Source organism: Pteropus alecto, unplaced genomic scaffold (genome assembly GCF_000325575.1).
Source record: "Pteropus alecto unplaced genomic scaffold, ASM32557v1 scaffold220, whole genome shotgun sequence".
NCBI lineage: Eukaryota > Metazoa > Chordata > Mammalia > Chiroptera > Pteropodidae > Pteropus > Pteropus alecto.
In genome coordinates this window covers 1,697,427-1,715,264 of record NW_006430043.1, presented here as the reverse complement: position 1 = coordinate 1,715,264, position 17,838 = coordinate 1,697,427, and the positions used below count along the sequence as shown (strand labels likewise).

Genomic DNA, 17,838 nt, shown 5'->3' with positions numbered 1-17,838 from the left:
TCTTACCTGCTGAGCATGTCACTAAACACACCTACAAGAAGTCATTTGGAGGGCACAGTTTACTGGATCCCAACACTCCCCTCCAGGAGAACCTGCATCAGTGCCTCAGGGCCTCCTGTGTCAGAGGCCCTGCCTGGCCCAGCCCTTCAGGTCCCCCACCCACCACACTTCCATCTCACCATCCTCCAAATCAGCCTCCCTGCTCCAGACAAGACAGCTCATTGCTCATTTATTCACGGCACAGAATTTGGAACCTAACGGCATGGGTTCTAGTGCACAGCCTGCACTTACTAGCTCGGCATACCTGGAGCAAGTCACTCTCTGAAGCTTAGTTGCTTCACCTGTAAATTGGAAGTAATATAAATATTTACTTTTACCTTCTCTCAAGATGCAGTGAGATTACAGTTAATGAAGTACTTTGTAAACTGTCAGAAGCTGCACATATATTTGTTATTATTGACATTATTATTCCTCCATGTGCACTTGGCTCCAAATACACATACAAAGGGGGAAATCCATATTTCAGCCTTACAGCCTTCCAAACCTAGATCAAAACTCACCTGGACTTGACACACAATTACTGAGAATATACATGCCAGGTGTGGAGTTAGGGATGGAATAGAGCTAACTCTGCCTTGAGCCCTCTGGCCTCGTGTTCCTTCTCAGCCTCTGTTCAGGTCTCTGTTTGCAGGATTCTAGATCAATGTTCTCCATGCTGGGTCCTCATTGTGTGCACCCTGCTGCTCCCTTTGCTGCCCAGTTCTGTGCTTGCCTCCAACAGGACAGAGCCTGTTCTGTTTTCCCATAATGGTCCCAACAGTCAGGGCAGGACTTTGTAACTTTTTGGTGCTGGAGACCTCTTTGGCAGAATGGTGAAACCTATGAGCGCCTTCTCAGAGCAATGTTTTCAAATGCATTAGCTTTAAGCCCTAACTTAAATTCTTCTGCACTGAGTGCAACAGATCTGTGTTCAAATGCCACCTGTTGCCACTAACTAGCCGTGCAGTCTTGAGCAACTAACCTCTCTAAATTCATTCAACTCATCTTCTCAACCATAAAATGGACACCTGTCTCATAGGTGATAAGACAATGTACCTATAGCGCCTGGCACATAGTAGGTCAGTAGGCTTTTATTCTTTTTCTTGCCCAGGATTTGCCATTGTCACTCACAAGGAGAAATTAGGTGAATCTGCGTCCCTCTCCTCTGTTTAATCAACCCCTCATGAGACTGCTCGTCCAAATCTGGGGAGCAGCAGTGACCGGGGCCTGGATAATTCCCACAGGCCCAAGCTGACTGTGACCAAATGAAAGCTGGCTATGGCAAAAATGAGTATCTCCCTTCATGCGAAGGGACAGGGCAGGGCCTGTGAGGTAAGAAGAGGTCAGTGAATCCAGACCTTGGGGGCTGGGTGACAGGGAAAGCTGGACGACTAGGAGCTCTCTCTCCTCTGACAGCTCCTCCATTCCCCACCTCCACCTTCATCCCCTCTTCCTGCCCTCTTCTTACCTCTACCCACGATCTGCACCTCACCCTCTGTCTCATATACCTCGGCCTTTGCTGAGCTCTCCCTGCCCTGCCCTCTACGCATATGGAGAGTGGGTGGAAAAGCTGTGGCAGTGAGGACAGGAGGCCCCTGGGCTCCATCCAAGGTCCACTGAAGAAAACCCAAGGGGTGGTCCGTCTACCTGTAGTAAGCAAGCATTTCAGAGCCAGGACCATCTCCTATAAGGAATGGGATTGAACGTTCACTCATCCTTTCAATGAGTGTTTACTGAGTAGCAACTTTGTGCCAGGCACTGTGCAGGATACCTTATATGCATGTGATCATTTAATCTTCCTCAAGCTCTATGCAGTAGGTATCATTAGCCCTGCCTACAATGGAAACCTGGAACCTCAGGGGGGTGAAGTAGCCCTTGAGTCAGCCCTTTGCACTCCCAGGCCTCTCACCCACACCATCCCATCTAGTATGAAATCAGCTCTAATTTGTGCAGAGGCCAATCTAGAACTGGGCAACTGAACAAACCTGACTGAACTGACTGATCCAGTCAAGGGGGCTCTGAGGGCCCTAGCAACCCAGAGTCTACCGATTTCCATAGTGACCCCAGGAGTGGGCCCAGCTGGGAGGGAAGGTAGAGCTACGCCAATTCTCTGGGGCTGCAGCTGCAAGAGCAGAGGAGAACTGGAGCTGCTCCCTGGCTGTCCCTGGGGGTTGAGGGGACTTTCATGGGCTAGGAGGAAGGATTCTATCCACAGAGATGAAGCCCTAAGGTGGCCCATGACTTGTCCTTTGTATCTTATAGTCTATAGCTGTGAACTCCACTACTAGGAGAAAATGAAGTATACCTAGAGGTGTGTCTGCTTATGTCTAGGGCCCAGAACAAAAAGCAAGTGGGGCTGGAAGAGATTTAGGAAGAATTAATACATGATATACAATCAGTCTTATTTTGTGCCTGTGGGGCACCTGAACCACAGAGCCAAGACTGAGATACTTCCTGTGAAGATAACTCTAAACCGAGGTAGCCACTATTCCAGAGACAAAATGTAAGATGAAGGAAAACCCAGTGCTCTTCAGGTAGAAGGGACTCTCATTTAGAGCTGTCGTTATGTGCTAGACACCGGGTGCTTTTCTTATAACAGTTCCGTTCCTCACAACAACCCTGAAAAAGAGGTGTTGCTGTGCTCAGTTTAGAGTTGCAGACATTGAGGCTCAGAGAGGTTATGTAACTTGCCTGAGGTCACACAGCTAGGAAGTGGTGGAGGTGGGAGGCCAGTCCTGACTTCAAATCTTATAACCTTAACCTCCACAATGCTTTATATTGGTAACTCCATCCCACACATAACCTGCAGAAAAAAAAAATTTTTTTATAGAAACTTATAAAGACCCGTAGCTTATGGTCCATCAGAGCAACAACGAGATCTTGAGCAGCTCACTGCATTTTCTCCAGAGGTATCTCTGCTCCTTCTGTCCTTGCTCTTGTCATACGATTGGTTGTTTGGTTTATGTGGCCCTGATCTTACAAGTACTCAATTGGTATGACATTGTCCCAAGGGGCCAGTTTTGAGTCTTCCACTTAACTAAATTTAAATTAACTAAATTACAACTCCTATAATAAACCTAAACCAAACAGGAAGAAAGTTCAAGTTTAGAGCCATATTCTGTGGTTTTATTATTAAGTCAGAATTGCCAGACGTTCACAAAATCCTCAAACTGTAGCATGAGAAACCAAAGGTAGATATAGGAAAGAGCTTCTTATTCAAGAGAGCTTTTGCCCACAAGTAATAAAGGCAGAGAGAAGAGTTTCTTTCCCAGAAAATGGGAAAGATGCCTCCTATCTACCTGGGCCAGAGGCTGGGGATTGGACAGCATGACTCTTCCTGGCAGCAACTGCTAAAAGCTGGTCCTGGCCTCACCCCCATAGCTTCTGCTATTGTTCTCTATGACCCTTCCTTATCTGGCAACTGTTACAGACCTTGTCAAGAAAACGAACAGCTGACAGGGGTGTGGAGCAGAGGCAGGTGGGTGTGTTTGCTGAGGCCTTTCTGGGTAAGGGAGGCAAGCCTTCCATTCAGCCCTAGGATTATGAAGATCCCGAAGTCTTTCACTCTCAGCCCCAAATCTGGTGTGTGGTGTGGGAAAGCACCCCCGCCCTCTTTGGCTGGGTCCAGGCCCTAGCCCAGTTCAGTCACAGTAACTCAGCCTCAGCAGCCCCACTGTGCCTGAATCACTCTTTGGGGAGCCAGAGCCAACCTGAGGATCACGCAGTCTTCAGAAAAGAACCAGTCAGCATTTCGAGAAGGGGCCAGTGAAGGACAGTGAGAGGATGGGAACTCCTTAGAATGGGGGCGGGAAAGCACTCTTTGCACTGGATCCTCACCTTCCCGGGGGTAGAGAGCAGCCTCTCCTGGTTGCCTACCCTGGACATGTACAAGTAGAGGTTACCCAACACGTAATAGGTTTGTTCAGATTTTCTATTTCTTCTTGATTTAGTCTTAGTAGGTTGTATGTTTCCAGGAATTTATTCATTTCTTCTAGGTTGTCCAGTTTACTGGCATATAGTTGTTCATAGAACACTCTTTGATCCTTTGTAATTCTGTGGTGTCAGTCATAATGTCTCCTCTTTTGTTTATAATTTTGTTGATATAGGTCTTCTCTCTTTTTTTCTTGGTTGATATAGCTAAAGATTGCCAATTTTGTTTATCTTTTCTTTTTTTTTTTTTTTAATTTTCAGGACGAAATTTATTTACAGTGAAATTCACAAATCCTTCTGCCATTGCAGAGTGATTTCTTGGATTTTTCCCTAGCTGTATGGCTTGTTCATCTAGACCCCAGGCGATTTTTCCTTGCTGCTGCTCCTTGTTACCGTTACAACTTTGATTTGGTCTCCAGAGGAATGAACAGAGCTTCTATCATCTATGCCATTTTTTTTCTTTCTCTCAATTTTGTTTATCTTTTCAAAGAACTAACTCTTAGTTTTGTTAATCTTTTCCATTGTTTTTCTGTTCTCTAATTTATTTCTGCTCTAATCTTTATTATTTTCTTCTTTCTGCTAAATTTGGGCTCAGTTTATTCTTGTTTTCTCTAGTTCTTTGAGATACAAAGTTAGGTTGTTTATTTGAGATCATTCTATCTTTTTGATGTGTGCATTTATAGCGCTAAAGTTCCCTCTTAGAATTGCTTTTGCTGCATAAGTTTTATAAGTTTTGGTGTGTGCATGTTTCCATTTTTATTTGTCTCAAGAAAATTTTTTATTTCTCTTTTAATTTTTTCCCTGATATATTGATTGCTCAAGAGAATGTTGTTTAATTTCCATGTATTCATGAATATTCCAGTTTTTCTTCTGTTACTGATTTTCATTACATACTATTGCGGAGAGAAAAGATATGTGATATGATTTATTTATTTTTTAAATTGTTTTTTTAATTTATTTATTTAAATTAGTTTCGGGTATACAGTACATTGGTTAGACATCTATATAGTTCATAAAATGATCCGTCCATTTGCTCCCTCCCTCCCCTATGGTATGATTTAAACTTCTTAAATTTGCTAAGACTTCTTTTATGGCCTAACATGTAATCTATCCTAGAAAATATTCCACGTACACTTGAGAATAATATGTATTCTGCCATTGTCTAACAAATGTGAACTTTTATTGATGACTGGTTGAGAGGACTAAGAGAGAAATTATCTGACTCCGGAGTGACCTGGGAAACCAGAATCCAGGGAGAAGGAAAGCAAAGGGAAGCAACTCTTGTCAAAGCTGGATGCTTTACACATGCTCTCATCACATGCTGCTTTTACAAAGGAAAAAACTGAGCCTCAGAGAGGTTAAGTAACTTGCCCAAGGTCACGCTGCTAGTAAGTGGCAGAGCTGAGATTTCAACCCAAGTCTACCTAGTTCTGAAGCCCAAGATCTCTCCGCTGAACAATCCTGCTGCCTGCCCTACAGAGTGAGTGGAGGGCTCAATAGCATCAGGTGATGGACTGGGTGATAGGCAGCTGCTCAGTAACTGGGTCCTGCCTTGAGCAACTTACATATTCCCTCCAGCTTTCTATGAGTTCTGCAAGGGAGAAAGTAAGAGCCAAGGCCTAAAGTGGTGATGGTATTGAGCTAATGTGCTTTCAGCATAATGATTGGGGCATAGTGAATATGTGGTTACTGCTGCCTCAACCACCAGGAAGTTAATCTGTTGACGATTTCAGTTCCCCAGGCAAAACAGACTGGAGCCACAGACAGCTAGCTGCAGTTGCCATTTATTGAGACACATCATAGGCACAAACAGGGGAGGTAGGTGTGGGTAGATGTAGGGAGGGGTGTGTTTGGTGGGAGACTGGGGAGGTTGAAAGACATTTAGGGACCACTCCTGACTTCCCCTCCTCCTCCCCCAGCCAGCCCTGAGCTCAGATCAGATGAACAGAAAAGGTGAAGGAAGCTGAGATGGCCTCAGTAATTCAGCCTCTTCTCAGTGGTCAAAAGCTCACCCCTAAGTCACCCAAACACATTACTCAAGCTAGTGGTTTTAACCTCCTGGGGCTGTTCCTGCTCCTAAGGAGGTGGGTGGGAGGCAGCAGATATGGGTAAGTGGGGTGGGAGAGGACAGCAGGGGCCCCAGCTTGCAAAGCTCAGCAGCTAATACCTCCGACTGGATGACTTGACCGTGGTAGTCTTCCGCAGGATGGAGGTGCCAGCAGAGACGGGTCCTCCCTTAACCGTGCTGTAGCCCACACTAGTGCTGAAGCCGCCTTTGCCAGTGACCCCACTCCCACCCAGGGAGATGCCACCCCCGAAGCCAGCCGCACCGCCTCCGCACACAGTGGTGGAGTTGCCAGTCATCGCTGCAAGACAAAGGGTCTGAGTGAGGCAGGGCAGCCATCCTAGGAGAAGAACAAGGGGCTTCTGGGAATCAGCGAGGGGTGGGAATGAAATCAGGCAGTGGAGCCATGAGAAATGGATAAAGAGGCCATTCTCTAGGGACCTCTTGAACCTGTCTCCAGGGACTCAAATGGAGGAAATGTGTGCTTTTGGCCAAGGACAGATTGAATGGACTAGGCAGAGGACTGGGGCTGAGCCCAGGGCAGGACAGCAAAATACTCACAAATGCTGACAGCACTGGGACATTCTCCAGACATCCTGGGGGGGAAAGAAAAGCCAGAAGGATCAGTGATCCCTCTCCCTCCCTCTCTCTGCCTTTACAGTGGGTTAACTCAGTTGGTCAACTCTCAAGAACCAGGGCCCATGTGACAAGATCAGGAGACATGAGAAGAATGCCCATGTGGCCACGTTGCGCCAGGGGACCCTTCCGGCAGGCCCTAAAGCCAGGACTGCAGAGAAAGCAGAGCTGCAGCAAGCCATGCTGCCCTCCCCCACCCTTCCATTTCTCCCCATGTGGGTCATGGGCAACACCCCTGTTCTGATGGATGATAAATAAAGCCTATGCCAAAATAAAGCTGCCCAGTTCCTGGCTAAGTTGACTTTCTTTATATCTCATGCCCTCCCCAAGGACAGAGATGATGAATTTTTTTTCTAAGCTTCCACTGGTGGTAGAATCTGGTGGATTCCTTGGAAGAAGAAGCCTCACTCCTGTTGTCCTGCCAGGCCCCTTAAGGATTACCAATGGTTGTGCTGACCAAGGAGATATGCAGCAGAAGCAGCGAACACGAGTGGGAGAATCTCCCTAAGGTGATGAGTTAGGAGCCCAGCTTCCTGGTTCCTCCCTTATCCTCCTGCTTCCAGCACCAGAGCCAACTACATGGGCTCCCTGACAGGGCAAGGCAGGGAAGCCCTTGGAATCAGGGCAGGAGGGGACACCACCTGCTCTCCTCGCTCTCTAGCAGCTTGCGGTAAGTGGCAATCTCCACGTCCAGGGCCAGCTTGACGTTCATGAGGGCCTGGTAGTCACGCAATAGCCGGGCCAGGTCTTCCTTGGCCTGGAGCAAGGCTGTGTCCAAGTCTCCAAGCTTCTTCTGAGCATCCTTTAACGCCAGGTTCCCGCGCTGCTCTGCATCTACGATGGCCGTCTGCAGCTGCTGGCACTGACCAGGGGATGAGAGGTATTGGGAATACCCTCCGGGGTCATCATGTTCATCTCTCTGTTCTTAGCCAGGCATCGCCATCCCCCACCAGCCCCACCACAACCCACTGGGAAAGAAGAAAATCAGAAACATTCATCTGAAAGAAGAGATGCTATTACACAAGCAAGGTCATGTGGCACTAGTGAAAAAGTCCACACTGAAGTCTAATCTAATCTTAGTCCCTCTCACTGCAACTCAGCCTAGTGCCTCAAAAGAGATAAAACAAATAATACAACCCCACAATTAACCAAATATGATCTGAGTAGGAGCCCGCACTTTTCATCTATACCCTAGATGGAGTCAGCATCTATGACCTGGACCCTCGAACCTTTAGCCACTGCTCTGACCTCCTGGAGATAGGCTCAATCTTCCTTGGAGGAAGTCATCCCACCTGCTCTACCACTAATATGCTGTGTAACCTTGGACAAGTCCCTTCCTTCTTCTGAGCCCCACTTTCTTCTCTTCTAAAAGGAGCATGTTGATTTTGATTGTTCAGTGTTTGTGTCCATCTACCAGGAGAAGAGCAGATCTTGCCCTTCAGAATGACAATAAGAAGCACCCCCGCACCTCCACCAACACCTGGGCCAGTCCCTCAGGCTCCCTACCAGAGGCTCACCTGCTTCTTTGCTGCATCCACCTCACCCTGCAACCTCTGGACAGTGCGGGTAAGCTCAGCAATCTCGTTCTTGGTATCCCGCAGGTTGTCCCCATGCTTCCCAGCTGACACCTGCAGCTCCTCATACTGGACACAAAAGAAGTTGTGGTGAGCTATCGGTTAGTTCCAGGCCCACATAGTAATCCCTGGCCCCCAGGCCCATTCTCAAAACTGGAGGTCCCTATGTAGTCTGGCTGTGTCTGGCCCTGGGCCTGCAAGGAGCCCAGTGGCCTAGGCCTCTCACAATAGGGAAAGGTCTATGTCTAGTTCTAGCCCACACAGCTGAGCCAGCCATTCTTCTCACCTTGGTCTGGTACCAGGCCTCGGCCTCAGCCCTGCTTCTCTGGGCAATCAGCTCGTACTGGGCCTTGACTTCAGCAATGATGCTGTCCAGGTCCAGGTTGCGGTTGTTGTCCATGGAGAGGACAATGTTGGTGTCAGACACATGGGTCTGCACTTGGCTCAGCTCCTGCATAAACAGAAATAGCTGCCACCATGTTCTGGGAGGCAGTCAAAAGATGAAGGACAGGGGTCCAGGTGACATTGGTAGGTCCATGCCCTTCCCCAAGCTCTACCCTAGAAGGCCTCAGTGTCTCTGGCTATGAAATGGGGCTCCCATTTCACAGGTAGCATTTCTTTTTGTGCATTTGCAGGCTCCCAAGAGATTAAAGAAGGGAAAAGGGAATATCTACTTATTGCACTCAAGCTGGTGCCAGGCCCTGAGCCAGCACATTCACTAGTCCCTTTAATCCTCAGGACACCCTGTGAGGCGGGCAAGGCCATGGCTGGCCCACAGGGTGCTTTTGTGCAAATTGGGAAAAGGCTCCCCTCTGGGCAGAGGCAGCCCATACCAGGGACTGAGCAGTTAAACAGGGGTCTGATTCAAACCTCACTCGCCACTCAGTCAGTTAACAACCTGCACCACCATCCAAATTTGTCCTGACTATAGGCAGGTGAGGAAAGAGGCTTGGAGAAGAGAAGCGACACATTCAAAGTCACCAGATCCAAAGCCAACCAGTCTAAGTGGGGCCCAGATGAACCAGTCAATTGAGTGACAAAGTCCAAATGGTTTCCTCTAGAAGACACTGACATTTATAGACCAGGGTGATGTTCTCAGACCCTGCTTATGTTTCTAGGACCATGAGCTTTCACATACACAGGCATTTAAAGATGCCATTAACAGCAGGTTTGGTTTCTGTGTTCTGGCTTTGAGACCAGCTCTATAGCTAGGTTATGACTGTGTTGGCTCCCAGTTGGGCTATGGTTCTGTCCCTTCCATGGTCGTCCCTTCCCCAAACCCCAGCTCTGGTCAAATTGTTCATCCACTCAGTGCTCTTGTGTGGCTCCTCAAGAGGAGAGAACCTTCCCTCTAAAAGTCAATACCTTTCGACATATTCTTGTCTCCAGCTTTTCTCACACATTGGCCCTTCACTACAGCCAGTGAGATTATAATAGATAGAGACAAAATAATAATAACAACAGCTCTCATTTAGTGATCATTTCCTTTGGTTGAGCCCTGTGTTAGGCACTTGACAGGCACTAACTCATTATCCACCCTTTTCCAATAGAACAAAAAGAAACTTGCCCAAAACCACAAACTAATAAATGAGGAGTCCAGTCTCAAACCTAAGGAGTTTGACACCAGAACCTGATATGGCATAGTTTAGAGATAGACAGAAATAAAGAGAGAATTACCAAAATCAAAACTGATGTCCATACTGACATAGATTTAGATTATTAAATTAAATTATCTTTTAAAAGGTGAAATGGGTTGGGGGGATGGGGACAGAAATATTTGTGGTTTAGTGAAAAGACATGAACTCTAGAGAAAAACAAAGCTAAGTTCAAGTCTCCAGCCTGACATTCACTAGCTGTGTGACTGGGGTTGTCACTAAGCCTCACAATGCCTCAGTACCCTCTTCTGTAAAATTGGCATGATGTAACATCATGCAGTTCATGTGAGGAGTCAGACCCATACATGGTCAATGGTGGGTGCTCAGTAAAAATGCATTATTTACCCAGACTTCTCTGAAGGTCAGTCAAGGTGCCCATGAAGCATGTTTGCTACAGATGACATCACTTTGTCACAGTTGTCTTCCTACCCACTATGACAACACTGCCAGCATCATCTTGTAGGATCATTCCCTCAGCCTCCCCAGCTCAAGAACCCTCTACAGTTCCATGCCAGAGTGTGGTGGTCCTGAGGAAAATCAACTTGGAATTTTTAAGACAAAGAGTCAAAACCTATCTACTAGACACCACCAAGAATGGATGAGGGTCTTGCTAGAACCAGGGGACAGGGAGGTCAGGCTTTCCAAAGAAACAGAGCCAATGCATGTAAAGAGAGAAGAGCTCCGTGAATTAAAAGATGTGTCTCCTTAGTCACGGGGGACCCTGAAGAGAAGAATGGGTGGAGAGCCTCTGGGCAAGGGGAAAAGAGCCAGAGAGGCTGAAGTGATGGCACTGGAGCAGGGCTGGGACCCTGCAGGGACCCCCGCACACACACCAGGCCAGAGAGAGGCCATGAGGTTCATTTCCTGCCCTGGGAGACATGCCCTGAATTGGTAGTTGGCCCTCCAGATTTCCTTAAGATCTGGCTGGACCAAAACCAGACCATGAAATCATTTACCAAGTGTCACAAAGGCAATCACAGTTGATTCTCCCATGAGACAGAAAGGGAATGACTGCTCTGGCCTTTATTCTCACTCTCCAAGGAGATAAAGATAGGTGATGAGTAACTTTGACAGGAAGTGACCATGACTTGGTCCCTAGCTCACCTTCCCTGTCTACCTCTTTACCTAATTCTCTCACCCATTCAATGCCCAGCCCACCTGCTGCTCCCCAAACACACCATGCCCTTTGGTGCCTCCTCATCACTGTGCAGACTTAGGCCCTGGCTGCCAGTTCTTCACACTCTTCTTTTAGAAACCCTGCCCTTCTTTCAAAATCAACTCAAATACCATCTCCCCTGAAGCTCCTCCAGACCCCCAAGAAGGATCATCCACAGCCTACTCCGGGCACCTGTCCCTGTCACTGTGATGGCTCTCATCACATGGTAACCCAGCATAAGAATGTAAGCCCCTCAAAGGCAGAGACTTTGCCCTTCTGTTGTCTTGTGGAAGGTACTCAATAGATATGTATCAAATGGACAAGGAATAGTAAAGGAAAGGAACACTGGGTATGTCAGACATGCACCTTAGAGAATATGAAAGCTAATTCCTACACATTCAGAAAAGAAGAGTTTGGGAATCATTGGCCTAAAGAGATAAGAACCTAAAAGAGAAAATGAGGATGAGGAAGCCCCCTCAAGCAATATCTATCAACGACTATCAAAGATCCCAATAAAGAAGAAACTGAGGAGGACCTAAGAAATCAGCATGAAAGCACAGAACATTCCCCAACAAGCTCCATCCAGACAGGCCATGTAGAGATGCTGGAAGGAGAGCAACACTGCCAAGGATGAGCCAGAGAATTCTAAAACTAGTGGACAGGGGCTGTTGGATAAGCTCTAGGCAAAAACAACAAGGGAGGCAGCATCGGGCTAACCCTACAGAAGATCCAGGCAAAGCCGACAACTCAACTGCTATGTCATTTGTTCTTTTCCACAAAGGGGAACGGTCATCAGACTGGAGAGGGCAAGATGTTTGAGAAGAAATGGAAACCCAAAACAGATACAGAGAGTATGAGAGGCTTTGGCCTTGTTGGCATCTCAAGGGTCTAGGCCAGAGGAGCATATCCTAGGAGGCCATGGAGATTGCCAAGACAATGAAATATCCTTGGTGATCCTTGAGAAATATGGAAAGTGAGAGAGGTTCCAAAATCCAGAACCCTAGACGCGGCAAATGTCCTCATTTTCAAAGGGGAGAAATTTTGACTTCTCCAAGTTAAACTTGATGTCAATCTCCTATGACCCTCTAGTATGAATTATAAAATGTATGTGAGAGGCTGGGAGCCAGCAAGACTTCTCTAAGGAAAAGTCAAACCAAACTGTCTTTTTCTGTGGTTGCATTACAAAGCTGCTAAAGGACTGCCATGGACATTGTTGGACCAAGCCAATTTTTTTGGAAGGCTTTTTCTTTTCTTCTCTTTTTGAAATGCTTTTATTTTTCCTGGCATTTAAAAAATAAGACAAAAATGTGGGCCAGAGGATGGCATGGTTAACTGGATTTTAAGGTAGCTGAGCCACTTAAATCACAAATTACTGAGCGAGGTGAGGTCAGGCTAGTGAGAAGGCACCACGAAAGACTTAGTTTTCGGACTAGGACTCTGTCATCACTGTCTGCCTCAATGTGTTTATCAATCATTTACACTGAAATAGTATCAAATAACTAAACTGAGAGTTCATCAAGTCTGCAGATAACCCAAAGCTGATGCATCACTAATATATCCAATTATCCAACTGGAAATCTCCAATATATAGATACCAGAATCCAGTTTTCTAAGTGCCCACAATGACCTAAAACGATGTGATGAAACCTCAAGAACATTTCACAGGTAAAAAAAGGAATCATCAGCTCTTGCATTCAGTTTCAAAAAATTCAGTTTCCCAAATACAGGAAATTGGGAGACAGTGGATGCCTGTCTCACCCGAAAGCACTCATGTGAAAAAATCCAGGGGGGATTTAAAGAACAAATATGGTGAAGTTTTTTTCTAAAAATAACACATAAACTAGTGCAATATTAGGCTGCATGAATGGAAGTCTGTATCTGTAACTTCCCACCCCATCCCTCATTTCTCTGAATTCTAGACTCAGAATTTCCTGAACTTCCTCCTGAACTTCAATCCCCTAATCGTCCTGACTTCTAAAGGGCTGTCATATGAAAGACATATGTCACGTGGAAGATAATTGGATATGTGCAGCCCATAGGGGACAAGCGGGGTCAACCAAGAACAGAAGCCACGGGAAAAAGGTTCAAGTCAGCTTTCTAACAGAGTTGTTCGACAATGAAAATGCCTGCCTCAGAAAAAGTAGTATTCCAGTAGAGGCTAATATCTCCATCAGGAATATTAGAGAAGGGCTTTGAACTAAGTGGAAAGTTTACCCTGAGGTCTCTACCTTTTCTGAGAGTCTTTGATTCTAAAATCAACTCATGTTAAGTTCAACCATCTCACTCAAGTCTTCAAAGCCCCTTTTTTCCTGGGACCCCCTCCCGGATTCTTTGACCTGCCCACTGCTCACACCTCATCTCCTGCTCCAACCTGGAATCTTAGTCCCCAAATCAGCTCTGCCCATCTCTGCTCCTCCATCCCTTGCACCGTTACAAACTGAGCAAGAAGGGGAACACAGTATAACATGGTACCAAGTGTCAGACTTTGAAGTCCAAGAACTAGGTTTTAACTCCAGCACTGCCCCTAACCAGCTATGTGACCATGAGCAAGTTGCTCTGAGCCTCAATGTCCTAACTATAAATTGGGGACAATAAGAGTACTTATATTATGGAGTTGTTGATAGGATCATGTAAAAAGCTTATCCCAGTGCCTGGTCCACCTTAAGCACTTAATACATGGAAGCTAGTATTAATTAAAGGTCCAAGTTCCATCTTCTATCAATTGAATCACACTGGTGAATTCAGATCAGAGCTCCAGGGGGACTCTCCAGTGTTGTATGTAATTATTCTTGTCCATTGACCATCTCACCATTTCATAGAGATGATTCAGGAAGTCAAGTTCCTCGGTCAAGGTGCCCACTTTGCCATGCAGATCCATTCGGCCCATGTATGCAGCATCCACATCCTGGAGGTAAGGGAGAGAGCAGGGCAAATGTCTTAGTTTCCAGTAAGCCGAGCACTATTGCAACCAAAGGACCACTTGCCCCCACTCCTTGCCACCCTGCTTACCTTCTTGAGTACCACAAACTCGTTCTCAGCGGCAGTGCGTTTGTTGATTTCATCCTCATACCTATTACACAGAGAAGACTCAAGCCAGGCTCAGCTAAGTTCTGCCTTTTAAGGCATCGGACTCTCTTGGCTTTAGGGAAGCCATTATGGGTCCCATAGTGTTCAAGAACACCTTTTGGGAGCAGCTCACCAATGAAGAAACTTGGGGTATGGTCTTTATATTTCCCCTTTTGAGGAAATGGGCACACAGTATTTGTGCAACACTATGGCAGTCAAGAGCAGTCATCTCTTTAGATCAGAGCTCTTAAGAGGCTTTATAATATCAGGTGGAGATATGTCAACAGTGGTTGAATTTTGCCTTCACTTTCAGCAACAGGATGGTATTTCAAACAACTAACTTCTCTCCAACTGCCTTTGCTAAGACTTTAAGGTTTAGAAATTGCCTGTGTTGAGTCGTTGGAAAAGTTATGAAAAATTATACCTTTAAATTATAAATATACACATCAATCAATCACAATGTGTAAAACGTATTTGGATCTTGATTTGAACAAAGTATTTTTGTAAATTTATGACATTAATGAGATAATCGGAAGCTCAAAATTGACTGAATATTTGATGATATTAAAGAATTACTATTTCAAAAATTTTAGGTGTGATTATGGCATTGTGTTTATGTTTACTAAGTCAAGTTATGTAGATGAACTATCTGAACATCCCAGTAAAATTTTTGTGAATTAAATGACACGATGGCCAGGATTTGCTTCAAAAGAATAAGGGAGGAGGGAAAGTGAGTAGGAGTACAGATGAAACAAGATTGACTATGTTGGTAATTATTAAAGCTGGGTAATGAGAACATACAGATTTATTACACTATTCTCCTTACCTTGTAATAAAGAATTTTTGAAATTATGAACAACAATACACAGACAAGTGTGCCAATTCTGCAGGAAGCAGTGGGTCCAGCACCTCAGCACCTGAGGGAAGCAGCTCTGACTGTGCATCCCCCAGGCAAGTCCCAAGGCCCTAAGAATGGGGTGGCCCTCTCTGAGGAGATTTCCCACAAAGCCCCCTTCCCATCCCCATATAACTCCAGCCTGTCAGCCCTCCTCACTTGTTCTTGAAGTCCTCAACGAGATCTTGCATGTTCCTCAGCTCCGAGTCCAGCCTTCCCTGCTCTCCCTGGAGGTTATCCAGCTGCCTACGCAGGTTGCCAGTATAGGTCTCAAACAGGGGCTCCAGGTTGTTTCTTGTGACACCTGAATTCTGGCTCTGTTCCTGCAGCAGCGCCCACTTGGTCTCCAATACCTTATTCTGCTGCTCCAGGAACCGCACCTGAGCCAGAGCAAGAAGGTTACTGGGCTGGCATCATTCCCCGGGGCTGGGATGGACAGAGGAGGGACTGAGAATGGGGCCTATCACCACCATCTGTCCATGATGAGGACATTGCAGGGGCAGTGCAGGACCTACATCGTGTGAGGAGAAGAGTTCCTGAGAGAACAATCTTTGCTGGAAAAAAATAGTCCAATATAATGACAAGGACCCTAAAGAGTTAACGAACATAAAAGCCCCAGCTCAGTCATTTACTATTGGTGACAGTCAAGTTCCTTTTCTCACTTGCCCTGGGCAAATTGGACTAGATCAATGTTTCTGAATACAATTCTACATCAAAATCAACTGTTAAAAATGCACATACATATGTATCTGTATATATAGTATATACAGCTATATATGTATATATTTGTGATTTTATATATATATATACACACATACAGAAAGAGAAAGAAAACAAATGTGACAAAATGTTTAAAATTGGTGAATCTGGGTGAAAGAGTATACAGGAGTATATTGTTCCATTCTTGCAACTTTTCTGCAAATCTGACTTCTTTTTTTAAGTTTTTTTTTAAATATCAATGCCCAGCCTTATCTCAAAAGACTCAGAAGGGGGCTTGTGGCATGGGGGATTCTCTGCCCGGCCAAGATTCATGGACACCAAATACAGACAACCTTTCAGGCCTCCAGCAACCGGGTCATGATTCATAGGGCATGAGAGAGAATTTTTGCTTGTTTAACCTCTGAGACAGTCCCAGAGAAGAACCAAAAGTCTCTAGGTGAGAAGGTGAGGAGGGTGGGCGGAATGGCTTGCTTCACCCTCTGCCATCCAGTCTCTCAAGGTCCCACCCCCACAGCACCCCAGGCCCACAGTCACATGGCCCAGGGGACACCATGCAGCAGGTGCACCTGCCATGAGCAGTAATGAGCCTTTCTAGTGCCAAAGACCATGAGGTTCATGACCCTGCGTCCAGGCCCACGTCTGTCTCTGAGTACCCATATGAGCCTGGGCAAATCGCATGACTTCTCTAAACCAGTTTTCTCTTCTTAAAAATGGACACAATATTACTTATTGTGATTCCTCATGGGACACTGTGGGTATCATATGAGAAAGGGGACATGAATGTCCCTCGGGAACACACAAATCACTGAACCAAGTTATAGTCAATCACCAGGATTTTCCTCATCGTGATGTCACTGCTTGGGGTTTAGGGTGGGGGTAGACATCGCCAGCAAAACTGACCTGGAAATGCCAGAGAACAGTACAAGAGCCACCCCAAACCCCTCCTGGATGCAAGAGAGGGAACCAGGATGCTCCCAACCTGGGCCAGATCAAACTCCACACCCCAGGTCGTGATGACCTGGTGACTGCCCTCGTCATTATCCACCCCAAACAACTTCTCGGCTGAAACAGGGAGAAAGAATAGGAAAAGCAAAAAGGAGACTTCCCCTAAGACTATATCCCCCACAATCACATGTGTCCTGATCACATCTTTGTCCTTCGGCCTCGACCAAGACTGAGAGAATAGGGAACAGATGGAGCTCCTTGGGTAATTTGTTTGACACTTGAGCCAGTTTCCTAGCTGTCAAATGACAAAAGGCAATAAGGGCCACCTGCTAAGAGGAGCAATGAAGACAACTCACTATGTAATGTGAGCTAAGGCTTCTGTGTAATGCTACTAATAACGACCTAGGAAGGACTAAGCATGGTCAGGGTGCTCTTGGCCAATAGGCTTCATGAGTAGATGCAGATTCACCTGAGCAATTACAGTAAAGATCCAGAGACTCTCTCCTGCCAACCACATCTGGGCATCCTAAGCTCAGGCCAGAGGGGCTCCAAAAGTCATCCCATCAACCCCCACCTGAGTGCATACGGGCTATTACAGCCTCCGCCCAGCCCACCCTTAGAGGCCTTGCTTCTACTCCAGGGGCCCTTTCTACCCGCTTCCACCTCAGCCCACCTTGTCGATGAAGGAGGCGAACTTGTTGTTGAGGGTCTTGATCTGCTCCCGCTCCTGGGTGCGCACCCGCTGGATCTCCGGGTCTATCTCCACATTGAGGGGGGTCAGCAGGCTCTGGTTGACAGTGACCTCCTGGATGCCGCCAGGAGGACAGACAGGCCCCATTGTCTGCCTTCCAGCCCCCAGGCCCATGTAGGCCCCACTGCCATGGCCAAAGCCTCCTATGGTTCGCCCTGAAGAGGCCCCTCCAGCCACACTGACCGAGATGCTCTTGTTGCCCCCCAAGTTATAAAGGCTCCGGCTGCCAAAGCCACCCATGCTAGGGCCAGAGCGGAGCCCCCCACCACTGCTCCGGGACACCGTCACTGAGCTGAAGCTGGTATGGGCCCTGGACCCACTGCCTCCACTGGCAGAGTTGGAGCTGAAGCCCCCTTTGGTGGAGTACATCTGCCGAGACACAGAGGACCGCATGGCTGTCAGAGTG

General features: G+C 46.6%; 1 protein-coding gene across 1 annotated transcript; it reads right to left on the bottom strand.

Moving 5' to 3' along the window:
• Positions 1-6,088: 6,088 nt before the first annotated feature.
• KRT79 (keratin 79) lies at positions 6,089-17,838 on the bottom strand. Its single transcript, XM_006904551.1, has 9 exons — positions 17,355-17,838; positions 15,176-15,396; positions 14,065-14,125; positions 13,865-13,960; positions 8,531-8,695; positions 8,188-8,313; positions 7,312-7,532; positions 6,596-6,630; positions 6,089-6,335 (listed from the first exon to the last, which is right to left on the bottom strand). Exons 1-9 carry the CDS (start codon positions 17,823-17,825, stop codon positions 6,130-6,132), a joined length of 1,602 nt encoding a protein of 533 aa, XP_006904613.1. The 5' UTR covers positions 17,826-17,838; the 3' UTR covers positions 6,089-6,129.

Coding starts and splice junctions, on each gene's coding strand:
- KRT79 (XM_006904551.1), bottom strand. CDS start 17,825: ATGCGGTCCTCTGTGTCTCGGCAGATGTACTCCACCAAAGGGGGCTTC. Junction 14,126..15,175: donor GTTGAGGACTTCAAGAACAA/GTGAGGAGGGCT, acceptor TCTGTGTAATAG/GTATGAGGATGAAATCAACA. Junction 8,696..13,864: donor TGAATCATCTCTATGAAATG/GTGAGATGGTCA, acceptor CTGTTTATGCAG/GAGCTGAGCCAAGTGCAGAC.